Source organism: Xenia sp. Carnegie-2017, unplaced genomic scaffold (assembly GCF_021976095.1).
Source record: "Xenia sp. Carnegie-2017 unplaced genomic scaffold, XeniaSp_v1 HiC_scaffold_21, whole genome shotgun sequence".
NCBI lineage: Eukaryota > Metazoa > Cnidaria > Anthozoa > Malacalcyonacea > Xeniidae > Xenia > Xenia sp. Carnegie-2017.
In genome coordinates, this window is record NW_025813484.1 from 138383 (window position 1) to 156257 (window position 17875).

Consider the following 17875-nt stretch of genomic DNA (forward strand, 5'->3'; position numbering starts at 1 on the left):
CGTCTTCCAAGGCAATATTCGCATCAAACCAAAATCACCAATTTTTATCTGACAGGAAAAATGATATATTTTATCATCTTAACATGTTAAGCGTGTATGTTGATATGTTTTACGAGAGAAATATAAAATCAACATTACTTTATCATAGGAGTAAAGAAGAATATTCCTCAAAGCCAAATCTCTATGAACAAATCTTTTAGATTCCAGGTAACTCATTCCTGATACAATTTGCAAAACAAAATCAAATAAAGTCGATATCAAGAATTTCTTGGGTTCCCTTTTCAATCTGTGAAGTAACGATCCTAATGGAGCGAGTTCCAGAACAAGCATAATAGGTGTCGCGAGGACAATGCCGTACAAACGGATCACATTAGGGTGGTTAAGGTCACTCATGGCACTTGCTTCACGCATCAAATTATCTTGCTCTCGAAGAAAAACATCTTTGTCTGAAAACTTTAGATATTTGACCGCCACAGGGATCTATGAAACGTTCAAAAGTACCTTCATCATTTATGAAGAAAATGATAATCGATGACATGCAACACCTCCGGCATCAAAATACAACATTACATAACAACACGCAAACTCCTGTACTTACTTTGGAACCTTTCTTTGGTGCCCATTCTCCTTTACTTACTACACCAAATGCACCGTTACCAAGCTGTCCAGTAAATTTAAGAGAACTTTGACTAATCAAACAAGAATTTCCCTCGGTGAGTTTGTCATTTGACGACTGTGGCGAACCATCTTTCTTTTTTCTCTGTGCAACATAAAACAAAATGTATCTATTTAAAGTTAAAATTCTCTTCATCAGTTATGTAGAATAGTTCATAAAATAATGAAAGTTAGCGATAGTCGTTGGAGAACTTCATATGCGGTACTTATGTTAAAACCACACGTTATCACGAGAATTGCTTTGTAAACAAAGTATGTCATAAGAGATCTTTGTATAAAACAACATGGGTGTGTTACTACATGTGACGGAAAAACACATATTCCACAACCAATATCGACAAACATGCGTTTAATACTTTTCTTATTGTTAGAACAGTTTTACTACATTGATATAAACTGCAATAACAGATTATTATGTAATGAGCAAAGCATTCTTATAAACTACAATAGTCACGAACATTTTACACCGTGATTAATGACCTTCACAAACTACAAATAATTAACGTCAGTTGGCAGTAATTACGTCAAAAAAAAAGGGTTTCATCACATAGGAACAGGAAGATGTAAGGGTACTTAAAGTCATCGATAGTAATATCAAGATTTTATAAGTGAAAACGACCAATAATGATGGGCAAGGTTTTGCGTCAAATATAAACTATTGAATCTTACTCCGTAGGAGGTTTTCTCCTTAGATCTATCAAATACAACCGGAAGTCGTTACGCTTCGTAAACGATGTACGTCACATGATGATATCGTGATAATGAAAGCAGAGAAAATGTTTCAATTAAAAATATTACGTGGAAAACGTGTGCAGTATTGACGAGTATTGTTAAGAGGAATATAGTTGGTTGCTAAAATTAAATAATTATTCCATAACAATATTATGTTTGTACCAAGCATGGAGAGCAGATTTATACGGCTTTAGAAGACATCATACCTTAATATAGTGCAATAGACATATGTGTGACGGGGGATTTTTGTTAAATGTTGAAATAAATTGACATCTTTCTATCAAAATTCTGGAGGATATTTTACTCATTGTGGGAGGAAAAAATTATTCTTCTACGAATGTATTCCTTATCAATCTTTTCTACAATTTTCTAAAGGGAAACTTCATTAGTGACTTTTCATTTCATTGAATGAAGAACGATATGATTTACCTGCATAACGCCACATACACACACGTGTTAAGAAGATCTCAAACAATACAAAAAAACACGTAATGAAAAAAATATTTAAAGAAATGTAGTCACACATAGGCAAATCGATCAACAAAAATGCTTGAGAGCAAAGACAAATAAAAATTTAAAAATCTCAAATGTGAGTGACCACGAATACTTTAATACATTAGCGTTTAATAACATTAACTTTTTGTTTCATTTATAATTGTCTCAATCTACAACAAAATAGTGCTTTTTCCACACAATAATCCTTGGAATAAAGATAATATAGAATTAAAATATCTTAAATTCATCTTCTACATTATCATACCGTAATCAGCTGGCAAGTATAAAACATTAAGCGAGGTATGAGCTGTATTTGTTACTAGGAATGACCGAAGTTTTGAAAGAAGTCGGTTAAAGATATGAAATTTATCATCGCTGTAATAACATTAAGTTTACGATAATACAACAAATTAAAATATGCATGAAAAGTGAAACTTACTCGAAAGCTTATTCTTATTTTGTGTCCTTTCTTCTTTTCTTTCTTATATTTCTTAACAGCATCAAATAATCTTCGTTGTTCAGGTTTAGACATATTGATATCCTCTAAATCACTTTCAGTAACATGATCGAAGTGAGACAATCGTGTCAGATGTAATTCATAATTTATCTTGTGGTAAAATTGTTCCAGTTGTATAGATTGTAGGAATACAAACACATCCACTTCAAGATCCCTTCCACTCATTCTTCGTTTATATATATATGAGATCAGATGATCAATATTCTCAAATCTTCCTCATTACTATTGTAAAAAAAAGCCATCATCTTCAATATCCAACGTCAGACTTTTATTCTGCTTCAATGATCCATATTTCAAATGCAAAGCAAATTCAAAATAACAATAAAATATGGACACGTTATCTCCTAAACGAATGTCTAATTTTAATTTAAATATATATATTAAAGCGTTGGCATTGTTTTGTATTTACGTAGTAAGGAGAAAATGCACTTTGGTCAGTGTTACTAACAATAAAGGAACAATAAGATGACAGCACGTATAAGCTCTACAGAAATATGCAAAGAATGTTAGTGGGCAACAATTTAAACACATACTTTATTTAAACATATCTCACTAAACTCCACAAAAAATGGTATTATCTCAACTTTGCGAGATTTAGTGTCTAAACTGACGTTAGCCAATCATTATCGCCAAGACAACTCCTTTCGACTGTAAAATTAATTTCCGTAGTCTCCTTTATATAGCAAAAGCCGCAAGTGCGTTGGAATTCTGGAATTTTTGGCTTTAGTAAAAAGCTTTTTGTTTACATTGAGTTTTATTTCAAACTTGAAAGAAATCAATATTGCCGTTACGCGGCACCCATTTCGCTTTCTTAAAGGAATTCTATAGAAAGATTTCTTTTTTACTTCCTTCTAATAATCATAAAATGAACGAGAATTCAATTCGTAAATCGTGAGCAACTAAAAAATACCACGCAAAATTTTTTGATCAAAACTTTTCATCGAACAAAGGATTTCAATGTTGCGGAAGTGTTAATGAAAAACAATTTTGTTGTCACGTTCTATGATATTCCATTCATTTTTTCATTTATAAAGGTAGAGGACCTTACCTACACCCTGACAATTTGAAAATGTGTGAAATCCCTCATTGTCCCTGATTAGAAAATCCCTCATTATCCCTGATTAGAAAATCCTTCAATGTCTCTGATTAGAAAATCCCTCATTGTCCTGATTAGAAAATCCCTCATTGTCCCTGATTGGAAAATCCCTCATTGTCCCTGTTTAGCAATAGATATAAACTAGTATTGAAGAACGAGAATGATAGCCAAATCTTGCCTCACGATAATCTGTTGCCCGTGTTATGTTGAATGCATTTCACTATATATGGTAAAAAGAACGCAAAGTTACCATCTTCCGGTAGTAAGGAAAGAAAAACGGTAGGACTTGTGAACTTTGATAAGATAACTAACGTTTCTATATGAGAGAGAGAGAGAGAGAAGATGGAGAAAAACATGTAGGTGAATTTTTTTGTCAATATAAATGGTCAATTCAGTATTGTGTATAAAGATGATTACCTTTAATTATGTCGCAGTACTTTGTGCTATCCGTGCGGTTTTTCTCAGTCAATACATGAAGAAGACATCTCCACTAAAACAGATAATGATCACTGATCAAGTACATATAAGAGATATCGTCTTAAACATTTCCTTTGTTAAGTTTTTCAACATATTTACTTTAGTACAGCTGTCACCAAAATAATGATTCACATAAGTCATTAAAATTGACGAATCTATGAGTAAGATTGTTTCCACTGCCTAAAAGTTAAAATAAAATACCAGAGCGAGGAAAGGAAAAATGAATAACATAATGGGAATAGAGCTATATTAAACCTTCTCATATTCAGCAATAAGTGGTAAACATAACAATGTGATGGAAATTTCCCAAGATTTTCCCACCAAATTTTTAAGTACCATACGGCCGAGTTGTTCATCACAATATCTTGAAGATAGTAATGACTATATGAGAAAAAGATAACACCTTTATTTTCAAATTATCTTCACTGTTGTTACCAAGCAAATCCAAAATAAATTTAAGGAAGAAAACCTTCGGTGCAGATAAAAAAACGCAAAATCTACAAAAAATTTAAGAAGACAAAATTGCATGGACGATAAAAATGTATTTAACCTGTAATTTAAGAAGTGTTTGCCAACAATAACGACAGGAACAGAATGACGATTCTCCATTTCCCTCAGTGATAATTTTATTATTCTTTTCTCGAGATAGACCTCGCAACCTCATGCCTTTATTTGGGGAAGATGCAGCCACGATGTTAGCCCGGGAAATCGGGCAGGGTTCGGTCACATGACCTGCAGTAAAAGCATTTGCTTTAAAAAATGATTGAGACGCATTCAACGTCGTTCCAATGTTTACTTGCCATTAAATGGCGGTAATTTGTCGAGCCAGGAAAAACGACGCGCAAAATGACCTGTGCCTCTAGGCTAAAGAATGAAGTAGAAAAATCTCGAACAAAATTCATAAAAAATGCACAAAAAAATTCTCTTACAATGTGGTAATGTGGGAACTGAAATTGCTGTTTTTCACGAGAACATGGACGATGTACAAGTTTCTTCAAATAAATATCAACGAGTAATTTCTACGAAAGGCGCAAAAACAGTAATTAAAAGATGGGAAAATGTCATAAAATATGATACAATTTCATCTTACTCGAGCTTCGTTGAACGATCTAGCACCTTTGGAATCTAAAAATTAAAAATTTACTATGAGAACTAAAGAGTTGTAGTAAATTAAACATAAATATTTGCTTCAATAAAACTATAACATTTACGAATGAATAAAAAAAAACAATAATACCATTGAGTAAGATCTCTAAAAATCCCTGTAAATGATTGTTGAATTGTGTCTCCCTATCCTTTCCCTAAATATATATATAAATAATTAATGATAAGAATGTAAACTTATGCTTAAATTATGACTGCAAACCTGAAGAAGATCTATAGTTTTCGTCAGAGTTAGAAGATGGCGAAGATGAAGAAAGACAAGAGTTTTGGCAAGCACTTCAGGAAGATACTTTCTCAGAAGCTAGCAAATAAAATGAAAGCAATTCATTAATAATATAGGCGTAGATTTTTGCATCAAATCAAGATATCCATTTTACCTGTCCTAGAGGATTTAAATATTCTTCCTTCGTGTGAAGAACGTAATGATACTTCACGCAAATATCCGCCAACTTTTCCTGGTAAAAAATAACAGAAATGGATTTAATAATTTAAGTGAAGAGAAACTGTGATATTCTTTAAATTTACTATACTTATATAAAACAATGATGTGAAGAACACACATTTTGGCCTTACTTTAGAGATATGAACAATTTCATCGATTGCTTCATCCAACATACAAGATTGCAGATACAAAATACATAATGCTAAATGATCTTCTCGACTAAAACTAAAGGAGATAAACGGTCAAACACATGAGAGTTTTCCAAGAATACAGCTACTTTGATTTCTGTAATTCTTCCTTCCTCTTTATCCCTTTATTCAACCCAGTCCCATCGTGCATATTAATTTTCAAATCATTCTTATGTGCTTTTTCATACACCTGTATCCCTTTGAACTCTTCAACTGTTTAAAAAGTTTTATTGCAAAATCCTGATTGTATCCATGAAGTAAGGACCTAAGAATTAGATTGGCGAGTTGTGCGGGCTCACTGTGGTAATATATATGCATCACTTTGTCAGCTGCAACCTGAATAAAAAAACTATTCTATGGTCATCATCATTCCTACAGAATGTAGTTTATGGTGAATGGTCTACCTTAGACAAGTCAATGCAAGTCTTTTCTTGATTCTTCGAGAAAAATATTGTATTGAGATAATGTAGTAAACCTTTTCCAAACTTCATTTCTTTCAACTAAAAAGCAAATGATGAACATGAGAGCTAATGAAAACAATTCCTCGAAGCTTGCTAGCCAAACTATCACGTGATCATCTTTTCATACATACGTCGCTATGTTTTAACCATTGAGTTCTATAAGACCTGGAGGGGAAACGTAAACAAAATTACTATAAATTATCAGCGCTGCATGGCGGATTTTGGTTGTCAAAGTCAGCGGAAAGACGCGGGCTCATAAAATGAAATTTTTGCCCACCCGGACAACCACAATAGCGATTATATAAAATATCAATGCCAAACACAAAACTTTTAGAAATTTTATCTTTAAATTTGCAAACTTGTTTGGTAGACGGATGCTGAAGTAATGCCAGAAAAGGAAACATTTCATGATACCGGTAAGCAACGTAAGATTGTTTACCATTTAAAGTGTTCAGTGTTTTGTTTTAAGTCAATACTTGAAGTGTGATTGTATATATTTTGTGAATGTTTTTACTCCTAAGTTATAATTTAAGTTATGTTTATCCATTCTTATTTGTTATTTACTTAATCGCTTGCTAGACGAGGCAAAGCAACCAGTTCTTATCGAGATATGCATATCTTAAAACTCCTTGTTTCAACTGAGTTGAAATGGAGGATTTTTTCATGATATTTTTCTGAAAATATGAAGCAAATATTAAGGACAGAGCTGTATTGAAATCAAATGCAGTGCAAGATTAATTAATGAGCTCTTTGGTACATGTCGTACAATAAAAAATACCTGTATTAAACAGCTAGCCTGGACAATTTGACAGATTATGGACAATCATGATGATGGTGTGTAATGGTTTGCTTTATGCTAAAAGTTTTATGAATGCCATCTGGTGTTTCTGTAAATGAATTGTTTGTTACACAGTGTAGTAAACAGGTTAGTACATCAAAATCAAGATAAAAACTACTTTGTTCAATAATGTGCCAAATTTTGCTCCTACCTTGAAATATTTGCTCAAGCAAAGCTTATCATGACATGCATGAAACATTAAATACAGTACTGCATCATCTGACAAAGTCCATATGTTTTCAATTCCAGGTGATTAAAATTCACATAAGATGCATTGGTTGCAATGAAGTTGAATGTGGAAGAAGCAAAAATTGATGACAAAGAACTTTTTATGTCTTTTGAAGAATTACGATATCATTTAAAAGAATAAGAGTAGCAATCTAGTAAAAGAAGCCACATCGGCCTTCAACATGAGACTTTTCCAATTATGTATAGTTTTTTGTACAAAATACTATTTTAGATAAACTTGATTTTAAGTCATTTACTGATATTTTTAAAAGACAAAAGAAAAATTCAAGGCATAATGTAAAATTCAAAAATTTGTCAAGTTGTTTGAACCTAGAAAAATTAGTATAGGTAACTGTAATTTGTAAGGACACAAGAAAAAGTAGTGCAAGAAGGTTAGCATTTTGAGAATTAATAAGTTCTTGACATACATTACACAAGGCCATAATATTATAAATAATGTCTGTATAATAACAATTATACAACATGCTAAATATCTTCACCTACATTATAATTATTTAAACAGGTTTGCCTTCATGCAGCAATAAGAAAAGTGTTATGTCAGAGAAACCAATGCACTTTAATTTAAAAATCGTATTTTCAATGGGAAATTAATGTAGTTCTGTTCAATAGTAGATCCATGGTTGTCAATGACAATCCAGTTACTAATATCTTGGCTCAAAACAGAACCAGCAACATGATTATAGAATTTCTGAATTTCGTTCTTTTGCTCTCCTAGTTCGAGATATTTTCTTCATAAGTTCTCAGTAGATTTATCAGAATATCATAATACCTTATAAGACACCCAGAATCAATCCTACCAAAAAACTCAAAAAAATACATACCTACTTATAATATATTTCCAGTCGACTTAAGTCGTAGGGTAAGCTAACTTTTCTAACTCCTTTTGGACATTTTAACTAATATTTACCCATCTATTCAAGAAAGACAGTTGCACGAAGCTGTTAAAAAATAGTCAAAAACACAAGTATTGCGCATGGGATTATGCATTAAAGCTTAACGACACATTGACAGTGTAAAGAATGCCGTTTGATATTTATTTCTAACATAGCTAAAGCATTATTTGACAACATATACGCTATTTTACAGTAGATTTACCTCATTTAAATGTGTGTGTCTATTTCACAAAAACCTGAAGCATTATTTTCAATATTTTATGCTTACGGTATCGTGGTTGTTTTCGCTGGTTGTCATCAGTGAACTCGACATTTGAATAACTGGAATGATAACCGAAGCCAAAAATTGAAGCCAAAAAAATATTTGTCGTCATCATTCGTCATCACACGTCAGGCTCTAGTCTCTCGCGTGTTCATTTTAATTTTTTTTAATCATTTGTCCCTTGGTAATGGTAGAGTTCGGATCTTGATCAGAGCGTAAAAATAACGAAATTTTTGGAATGAAAAGGTTCACGGAAAGTGAATCAAAGTGATAAATCGAGAAGCAGGGTGAGGTGAACTTAGTCGATCTGCTTTTACGCTGCGGTTTTCCTTTAAAACATATCAAAGTCTTTAAGGATATTCAATTACTGATATCGAGATGACAACCATTTAGTATTTCAAGCACTATCAAAATCGATGAAAGATACAATCGCTCTGTAAAAAGTAAAATGCGAGTTATCGACTCAACATTTTTTATGAACCGGGATATTCAAGTTTCTTTTTTCTTCGGAAAAACAGATCTTTAAATCCATTGAAACGACAAAAAAGACAAACACTGTCTGACACCGTTTGAAAATTTACCTTCCGACGAAAGAAAAATTTATTCTTGAATATTTTCTCGTCATATTTTCTTATTGTATTGCGTTTTTAGCATAAAGTGTAATTTTCAGTTGGCTTTTCCTCGTTACAAGTTGTAAGTAACAACGAACTCACTGTAGTAAAGTTTTAGCTGTAAAAAAATAACCTTTTGCGAGGAGTTGGCCTAGTGTGTTGTTTGTCGTGATGTTGTTTATATGTTTATGCTTTTGCAGTTTGTATTCAAATTTATATTGGCCGTGTATGTTTGGCACTCAGGGGAATGAAACTGACGTACAAACCGCGTGAATATTCGACTTTGAAGGACTGGAACTGACGTACAAACCGCGCAAGAGACTAGGACTTTGGCTTCAATTTTATATCTATAAAATGTATTGTAGTTATCATTCCAGATATATATATATATGGAGTTCACTGGTTGTCATTGATATAAGCAGTAATGGAGTTCCGGATTCGGGAGGGAGCGAATGTTAAAAATTTTTCTCAAAGTGGAAGTTTTGACAACCAAAATCCGCCATTACCGCCATGTTTTTGACCACGGGGTCCAGGCCCCTTTGCCCCTCCAGGTCTTATAGAGCTCAATGGTTTTAACTAACCTTTCCAATATCACCAACAACATTTTCATTGACTACATCCTCCAGACTAAGGTTTGCCATCTTGTAATATTCGTTAACGTCATTTTCATTTTCCATTGAATATCTTAAACATAAAAGTCACAACATTACCTAAGTTACGAGATTGTTGACAAGGATGGGGTATTGGTATAGAGAGCGAATTTTAAAAATAAAAGTAAGATATTTGGAGCAAACGCAATAGCTTTAATGAGCAAAATTTTCCATGACAATATAGGAGTTTTATCGTTCTTGTGGTAAATCGTTCAATTACTTGTGATCAAATCATTTCTAACCGTGAAAAATAATGACCAAGGTTTCTATAAGAATTCCTGAGAGCAAGAAGTAATGTTTGTTGTTGACTTTTGGTCATTTTACCAACTTGAAATTGTGTTCTTAAGATGAAATGTTGTTCTTTCAACAATCGTAAATCAGCTGTCAATGTGTCTGACTTCTCTGTCAAGCTCTCCTAAAAATTCAAACGTAACTAACAACAAGCAAGTGTGATAAAGAGAAAAGAAAAAAAGTTCAACATTAAAATGATCGTACCATTCTCTCGTAAAGATCATTTAATTCCATTGATGTAAGAACATGAAGCGTCCAATCTTCCACACAATCCCCATTATGTCCTTTTGATTTTTTCCTGTTAAAAACAGCAGAACTACAATATAAATACCCACAAGATGAACAATTAATGAAAAGTACAATTATTCCAGTATTTAATTCCTATAACATATATTATCCCTCAATACCATTTCTTCATTGATGGACTTGAAGGTGCATAAGACAACGTTAATATTCTCTTGCCAGCTGCAAGAATGGAGCAGAGACCTGGGATCTGGTCAACTCCAATCATATATAGATCTGTGGAAGGTGATGGACATGGCTGAAATAAAATATAGAACAGATGGTTCATAAAATAAGTAGCAATGTCACAATTACAATTTAAACAATGTAATACACATATATGTTCAAAATCAAACCTTTTGTAGCATTTCATAATCATAGATGGGAAAGCCATGATAGGAAATCTTTGTTTCATTATTAACTTTATCATTTGCATCTAACATATCCTGTACAGTAAATCCATCATCTTTGCCATCAATGATCGACTTTTAATGTATTTTGCAATAGTTGCATATAATGGTATGGTGTATGTTTCAATTAAGTGTTTTGTAATTGAATAAAGCATATTATTGCAAATAACAGCGGAGGTTACATCAGCAGTATACATACAACGAGCTATTAATTCTGATTCACCAAACACATTGTAGAGAAATCCTTGTTTTGGTGATGATATAAAACACATCATTCCAGATAATTCAGGAGTTTTCATCTTATTATGGTTAAAAGCTGTCAAAAAACAACAACAAATACATATATTAAAAAGAATAGCAATTTGAAAAGTTAAATTTTTATTTACTGAACATATAATTTCCTTACCAGTGAAAGTTGGCTGCAGTTGTAAGGAATGAAGTTCCGTTTCAATCACATGATCTTCTTTTATCCAATCAAAATAACAATATAGCATTGTAACAGATTTTACTTTTTTCAATGTAGTTTGTACTCTAACTGGATGACCATGTACTGTGTTTACAGGACCTAAAACCTCACATGCAGTCTGGGAATAATCAATAAAAGGAACTTCGTCTTTTAAAGAAGGAAGATCAATGACATCTGAAGAGAAATTCTCATCTTTTACATCTTCAACCCATTCTTTGCTACCCAAAATTGACTCCCAAAATGCAAACTTGTCTGTTTGATTCTTTTCATATTGATCAAACTTCCAAAGAACATAACTCTCATCAAGAACTTCTTTTTGACAAGCACTTGCAGACAATGTTTGCTGGGTTACAAGTTCTTTTGCTGTTCTGAAACAAAATAAAGATTGTTATACATTTATTGAATTTCTACAATTGGTATGAATAGATTTAATTTCTGAAAAATATACCTATGATTGGCCAAATTCTTTTCCATATTGATCAATATTTCCTCGTTATCAAGCTTGACTTGCAAAACTCGAACTTCACAAGTGGAAGTAAATGCAACATACTGTTTGCAAATAGCAAGCTGATTCATAGAAAAGCTAGCTTCAATTGTGTATAATCTCTGGAAATCATAAGAACATTGTTTACATTGTTCATACACAGTAATTGTTGACTCTGCAGCCACAGCAATGTTCGAACTAACTGGGCAACAACAAATGGCACAAACAGAGGACTTTGACGGTACCTCTAATGCTACAGGAACACTTTCATCAACAGAATAATTTTCAGTTAAGGAAAAACCAATTTGAACAGGTTGTATTTTAGCAACATGCTCAACCCATTTTGACCAATTGAAATAAACTCTTGCAGTAAAACTATTTCTTTTATCTTTTCTTATCATTTCCTTAGTAAACAAAAAACATCCAACGTTGCCAAATATTATCTCTGTTGCGACAGAAACAGTTGGAAACTGACAGAGTAAAGGAAAGCCATCCTCAGAAAGTGAATAAACAAAAACATGACCTTGTTTTGTGCTTATAAATACTGCATCTCTTGATATTGAATACGCAATTGCAATGGCTTCGTAAGCATCAGAAAATACTTTACGTTCTTGAAAATTATGGCAAATGAGAACACGAACCATCTTGGCTTCTTCATAAGCTAGCTCATTGATAATAAAATTTTATAATATAAGTAAACACTACATGTATATCCAGCAACGGTACCATCGAGGCACAAGACCAACTTCGGAACGCAATCGGAAAATCATCTTCGGAAATGTTTTCCGGATGCTCCTCCTTTTGATGGATGTTTTTCTAGTTCAATTTATATTTATAGTTATATTGTATTTCGCTTTAATTTGTCATCCATTTATTTCATTTCTGTACTTAGACAATTCTTTTTCCAAATTTTATAAAAAAAGGGATTCTCATATCTCAATACTTGCATATGAAAGTATGTACTTAATGATCAAATTCTAAATAATTGTGTGTCGCTGCATGATATGACAGTTTCCACACAACGAAATGATCTCCAATTCAAATTTTGTTTACCAGCGGAAATATCCATGAAAATATCAAATCTTGAAAAGTGAAAAAAACTCGACCGTTAAGTTTTGAAATAAAGTGATGAATTTTCCCAAATTCCAATTTTATTCTGCAAGTAAGTATTTGTATTTGTTACAGCATTTCATTTTAAGATTTTTAGAGAAACAGCGATGAAATTTAAATGTTTACAATAGTATTACTATAATAGTGAAAAGATTTGTCACCGATTCTAGTATGTACACTAATTTTAATTAATACTGTGGTATTACTATAGAGGTTCTAATCCTTTCGAATTTCAACATGGAAATAATATCGCTCAATTTTTTCATTAATGATTTAGATACTCGTCTTTGCTCATTTCGTACTTACAGTATGGTAAGGAATTATAAACTTTTATGTCTTAAAACTGTGTTGTGTGTTTCTTTTGATGTTTTTATGTCAGATCAAAACCAATGAGGAATTCGTTTAAATGAAATCACTTTATACGCAATAGAAATACTGTGATGACCTCATCTTCCTTATACCTAAAACAATGTATTATGCAAATTTTACTGAAGTATGTATTGAAAGAATTTCTTTTTCTCATAAAGGGCCAATCAATGTACTTGGCTTCCAACGTCCTATATGTTCTGTAACTTTTTTGTTCTGGCTCTTGGAGTTGTCACTGTTGTCCATTCAACGGATCACACCATTTCAGAATTGGTGAGAAATGAGAAATCAATGGCAGCAAGGAAGACTTACAACATATAAATAGGAAGCCTTTGGACGATAGGAAAAATACGTCCAGCTTATTATTGTTTTAGAATTCTTTTCAATCAATTTATGTTTTAATGTATGATACATTGTGTTTTGTTACTAGTTAATCCTAGGAATGGCCTTTTCCTTGTTACATGACATTATTATAGTTGCTGTGACATACGATGGTGATAAAAACACACGTATGTATGAAGGTTCAAAGCAAGAAAATTTTATTTCAAATATCTTAAATGAACAACGATTTTACAGCTGGTGTTTGCAAAGAAAAAGACCACTTTCGTTTTAGTTTTGGGTATCCTTTCATAGACACTTTCGTTAAAACGTGATGTTTCCTAATATGAAAAAAACTTTTGTTTCTTTTGATGTGAGAATGTTTCTTTAACACATTATGAAGAATGTCCATCTTGAATATTATCCTTAAGGTAAGTTTGAACATTAAAAGACGTACTGATAACTGAGTTAAAGAAAACAATATTTTCTCATGATAAAAATTGGAATCATCTTTTTAGCCAGTTTCCTTGGTCGCTATAATCCTGAACTACTTACATCGTGGTGATGGTGGATTCAGGGCAAAGGTGGCTGAATTTCGCGCCAACAGAGGTGAGGTTATTCTTTACTGCTAACGTTCATGTCACGTGCTTTCTCTCAGTTACCTTTTACCCTTGGAATCTGGGTTTTAATGCTCAAGAAACCAGAAAAGTTCGAAGCATTAATCGAGAAGAAATCTTTAAGAGCGAATTCAAACAAGATGTTAAAGATAGTTTTTGCTTTTTCAACTATAGGTGAAAATAACGAACCTCCCAATGAACCTCTTCCTCCAGTTGCGTATGGTAATCAAACATACTGATAACAAAGCCTATCTACGATATCTTTTGAACAATCTTTAATGAATTTTCCTTTAGAATAGTGTCTTAGTCATTAGCCTACACGAAATAACCAGCATATCGCACGTCTAGAAAGAATGTTACCATGTTGTACAATAGCAATATACAAGAAATATAAACAATGAAGTTAGCGTAAACCATTGTCGCTTGTGTCATTTTATTCTCACAGTTGTGTGTCGATACTGTGTTTCTCCTTTGAAATCATTTGATCCTTTTCACAGCATGAAAAATGATTCGCATATCACATTACTTCGACCTGTAGTACATGTGATTGGTTCGTTTGAGCCATAAAAAGGATGTGAATGCGCTTCGCGCAATATTATTGGTTAAAAGGTGAATTTGGTGGAAAATGAGGTCAACGAGATAAATCTACTCAATTTGGATTGAGCTGAAATGGTTTGTATTTGGAGTGCGTATTAAACAAATAATTGAATTTTATGAGTAAAGAAGTCTTAGTATTAAGGGTGAAGAAATGTCAATACATAAAGCGGATCCTCTTAACGATGAGAGAAGGGTTATAGGTAAATATATTTTAAATATTTTAGAAAATATAACAAATAAGAGCGTTTCTTTCCATTTATTTTAATTCATCATTACGCGTTAGCATCCATGAAGCAATTTCAAATCAATTCGCTAATTTCGTTATTTTTTAAGTGGATTGTTACGAGGGGTTATCGCCGCTCTAATTAACTCTTAATTAATTGATGTTTGCATTTGTTTAACAGCAATATTCAAAACATTAGCTTCATTTTACTATAGTAATTGATCCTAACTATTTATGAATGCGCGCGTTCTATTCATCCGCATTTTATGTAAACGGCTGTTGTCAAACAACAAAACTTGATTCGCTCAGCCATGAAATAGCGCAATTTTTACTAAACATCAAATGCGCCTAAATTTTCACATTTTTGCAAGAATTAAAATAATATAAAGAAGGAATTGTGAAAAACTTATAAGCAATAAATTAAACGCGTTTAGCTAAGGGAGTGTCGATATAACAAAAGGAAGTTTTCGGATACATTAAAAAGTTGCATTATCAACAATTTTTCATAAAAATGAATTGAAGGTCAAGTGTATCGTTCACGATAAATAAACTTTTTACTAGATAAAAAAAAATAAACAATTTTAAAATCGCAACGCAACATGGCAAGCAATCTGCTTCAACATGCGCGCAGTAAACAGGTTACACGTTTTTCTTACGTGAATTCAAAAAATAGGAAATCATCCAAATTTTGTTGGTGATTTGACAACACACCCTTCCTTGCGAAGCAATTACAGACGTACGGCAGCCAACTTATATAGAAATATTTCAAATTGAAAGTGATCCAAATAACAGTTGAAAAGTCTAAAGGTTATTACGAACCAGTGGTATTATTGCTGATGTGAAAAAATTCTAGTTTCGATAAAAGGACCTTTTCCTGTAAACTCATTAGCTGAATTTTGAAGTCTACGTTATGATGAACACTCGTGTCATTTTAGCAAACTTATCTTACAATTTAGATAATCTCATAGCAAATAGTCAGAACTTGATGGGAAATAATGAGACCAGTTTGCAGTACACACAATCGTCAGACTATCAAATGACGCCAACCAAATCAAAGATGTTAGCCAAATCAAGACGAGGACGAACATCGTTTACTCAGGCACAACTGTCAGATCTTGAAACAGCTTTCTCTAACACACATTACCCTGATTTTCAAACAAGAAAAGAACTAGCAGGTCGCTTGAAGATTCCTGATGATAGAATTCAGGTAAGAAAAACAAGTTTTTACAAAGCAAAACGTCGATAAAGATTTTTACATGATCATGCTCTGTCCTGTCTAAATAGGTATGGTTCCAGAATAGACGGGCCAAGTACAGAAAGATACAACGACAAATGGTAAATGGATATCGCGGAAGTCCTGGTTCACAAAATAATGCAACAATTATGTTGGTACATAGCAACCAAGAAGGAATTGCAAGAGCAGCTCAAGTAAGAAATGGTGATGTTATGGTCAGACCATCTTCAATACAACAGACCTCAGTAAAAGAGGAGAACACAGGTAGGTTATGTTGTAAAGATAATTTCTTAAGGTATATTTCTGTGTCACAAGACTTTCTTTAACCGAGAACGTTTTCTTCTCTACAGAAACAATGACTTCAGTTTTAAATGCTGTGACAGCAATAGAGAACAAGTCACAACAACACGCTACAAGACAGGACCACTTCACAAGTATTTACAGCAAAATGCCAACAGCCCACAGGTTACAAGAAATGTTACCTGAAAATCAACGAGTTGCACCTTCATTGTATTCATTAAGCACAGCAGTTACATCAGGACAATACATTATTTTAGGAGGAGGTAATGCAACTTCAATGCCAGCTGGACATTTTCAAGCACAAATTCCCACAACCTCTGCCAACTATTAGAAAAAGAAACTATTTTTTACATGTTCAAATACAAAACGCAATTGCTATTGTCAAATAAGACAAAATATTTTTTTGCATTGTAAATATTTGGTGGAAATAAAGTTTGATTTATTTGGTTCGAAAGGTATAGATTCTATGATTTTAAATTTTCATGTAAAATGTTTGTTTGAACACCAACATACTTTTGTACATATATTTCTTCCAATTTTCGTAGTCGTTCAGTGAGTTTTGGATGTTCCCAATCTCTGAGATCATTTCCTTCGTAGGAAAAAAATTCCTTCTCAACATCACCATGGAGAGCTCTCAATGCTTGATTTAGTTGCATTCTTTTTAACATCAAGCTCATCCCACCTTTTACATAACTCACATCAACTAAAGCTGCATTCTTATCTGCTGAAAATTCTTGTTTGTGATGAAAGTCAGACATTTTGTGGTTGAAAAACCAGTAACTTAAAATCGACAAAGAAAACTGAAGAAGTAATTTTGCTACGAGATTTGCAGGTGAGTAATTTGAGATAACAAGGATTGCTCTATAGGTGAAATATAACCAGCATGGTGGAAGAAAACAGTTGGTTAAAAAATCTAGATGTTTTAAATGACTTATTTCGTGTGCTAAGATGAACTTCAACTCGTCGTCGTCAAATAGCAAAGACTGGCTTAATTTCTGTCCAGCTTTGGAGGTCATATTAATTTTCTTCCCCTCAAACGTTAGCCCTGATTCTGACAGTTCAGTGACGTTAGAGTAAAGAAAAAGACGCGATACACCAATAACAGCAGCACCAGGCAATAAAGTCGTACCTGCCGATACACTACTTGATCCATTGTTTATAAACAGTTTTACCTTGTGTCGTTTGTATAAATCCATGTTCTTGGCAACGACTTGATAACTATCTTCAATTTTCTGTGGCATTTCAACGTTGTTGAATCCATAATAATTGACAACTAAACTAGGATAAATGTTGGGTACAGTATGAACCAAAGCTAAACCACCAGCTGTTGCAATAATAATTCTATGAACAACTCTTGATGAAAGCATCCAGCAATAATTTTGGTACTTTTTCCAACACAGTTTCAGATTAGAATGCTCTGAAATGGT

General features: G+C 32.8%; 4 protein-coding genes across 4 annotated transcripts; 2 read left to right on the forward strand and 2 right to left on the reverse strand.

Moving 5' to 3' along the window:
- Positions 1-2341: 2341 nt before the first annotated feature.
- Positions 2342-12554, reverse strand: LOC124444440. The gene is made up of 22 exons (XM_046995062.1): positions 11648-12554; positions 11140-11567; positions 10765-11049; positions 10449-10662; positions 10246-10339; positions 9993-10165; positions 9682-9784; positions 6191-6286; positions 5977-6122; positions 5730-5823; positions 5534-5611; positions 5359-5457; positions 5230-5293; positions 5083-5117; positions 4922-5011; positions 4793-4856; positions 4543-4724; positions 4248-4373; positions 4092-4172; positions 3933-4005; positions 3766-3831; positions 2342-2641 (listed from the first exon to the last, which is right to left on the reverse strand). The coding sequence occupies exons 1-22, from the start codon at positions 12325-12327 to the stop codon at positions 2625-2627; spliced, it is 3288 nt and encodes a 1095-aa protein (XP_046851018.1). The 5' UTR covers positions 12328-12554; the 3' UTR covers positions 2342-2624.
- Positions 12555-12819: 265 nt separating this feature from the next.
- LOC124444142 (type-1 angiotensin II receptor-associated protein-like) lies at positions 12820-14510 on the forward strand. The gene is made up of 8 exons (XM_046994729.1): positions 12820-12845; positions 13071-13105; positions 13321-13432; positions 13590-13668; positions 13736-13778; positions 13881-13908; positions 13996-14086; positions 14269-14510. Exons 3-8 carry the CDS (start codon positions 13355-13357, stop codon positions 14331-14333), a joined length of 384 nt encoding a protein of 127 aa, XP_046850685.1. The 5' UTR covers positions 12820-12845; positions 13071-13105; positions 13321-13354; the 3' UTR covers positions 14334-14510.
- Positions 14511-14702: 192 nt separating this feature from the next.
- LOC124444140 (homeobox protein otx5-B-like) lies at positions 14703-16902 on the forward strand. The gene is made up of 4 exons (XM_046994727.1): positions 14703-14891; positions 15871-16121; positions 16199-16412; positions 16499-16902. Exons 1-4 carry the CDS (start codon positions 14843-14845, stop codon positions 16777-16779), a joined length of 795 nt encoding a protein of 264 aa, XP_046850683.1. The 5' UTR covers positions 14703-14842; the 3' UTR covers positions 16780-16902.
- LOC124444139 lies at positions 16864-17815 on the reverse strand. Its single transcript, XM_046994726.1, has one exon. It carries the CDS (start codon positions 17813-17815, stop codon positions 16913-16915), a length of 903 nt encoding a protein of 300 aa, XP_046850682.1. The 3' UTR covers positions 16864-16912.
- Between the last annotated feature and the right edge of the window lie 60 nt (positions 17816-17875).

What these genes read in the sequence shown, in the direction of transcription:
- LOC124444440 (XM_046995062.1), bottom strand. Translation starts at nt 12,327, where the DNA reads ATGGTTCGTGTTCTCATTTGCCATAATTTTCAAGAACGTAAAGTATTT. An exon ending in AAGAGTTCAAAGGGATACAG is followed by an intron (nt 5,824 to 5,976) that starts GTGTATGAAAAA and finishes TATCTCCTTTAG; the next exon opens with TTTTAGTCGAGAAGATCATT. An exon ending in AAATTGTTCATATCTCTAAA is followed by an intron (nt 5,612 to 5,729) that starts GTAAGGCCAAAA and finishes ATTTTTTACCAG; the next exon opens with GAAAAGTTGGCGGATATTTG.
- LOC124444142 (XM_046994729.1), top strand. Translation starts at nt 13,355, where the DNA reads ATGTTCTGTAACTTTTTTGTTCTGGCTCTTGGAGTTGTCACTGTTGTC. An exon ending in CACTTTCGTTTTAGTTTTGG is followed by an intron (nt 13,779 to 13,880) that starts GTATCCTTTCAT and finishes CACATTATGAAG; the next exon opens with AATGTCCATCTTGAATATTA. An exon ending in TCTTGAATATTATCCTTAAG is followed by an intron (nt 13,909 to 13,995) that starts GTAAGTTTGAAC and finishes TCATCTTTTTAG; the next exon opens with CCAGTTTCCTTGGTCGCTAT.
- LOC124444140 (XM_046994727.1), top strand. Translation starts at nt 14,843, where the DNA reads ATGTCAATACATAAAGCGGATCCTCTTAACGATGAGAGAAGGGTTATA. An exon ending in CGATGAGAGAAGGGTTATAG is followed by an intron (nt 14,892 to 15,870) that starts GTAAATATATTT and finishes CTTACAATTTAG; the next exon opens with ATAATCTCATAGCAAATAGT. An exon ending in TTCCTGATGATAGAATTCAG is followed by an intron (nt 16,122 to 16,198) that starts GTAAGAAAAACA and finishes CTGTCTAAATAG; the next exon opens with GTATGGTTCCAGAATAGACG.
- LOC124444139 (XM_046994726.1), bottom strand. Translation starts at nt 17,815, where the DNA reads ATGCTTTCATCAAGAGTTGTTCATAGAATTATTATTGCAACAGCTGGT.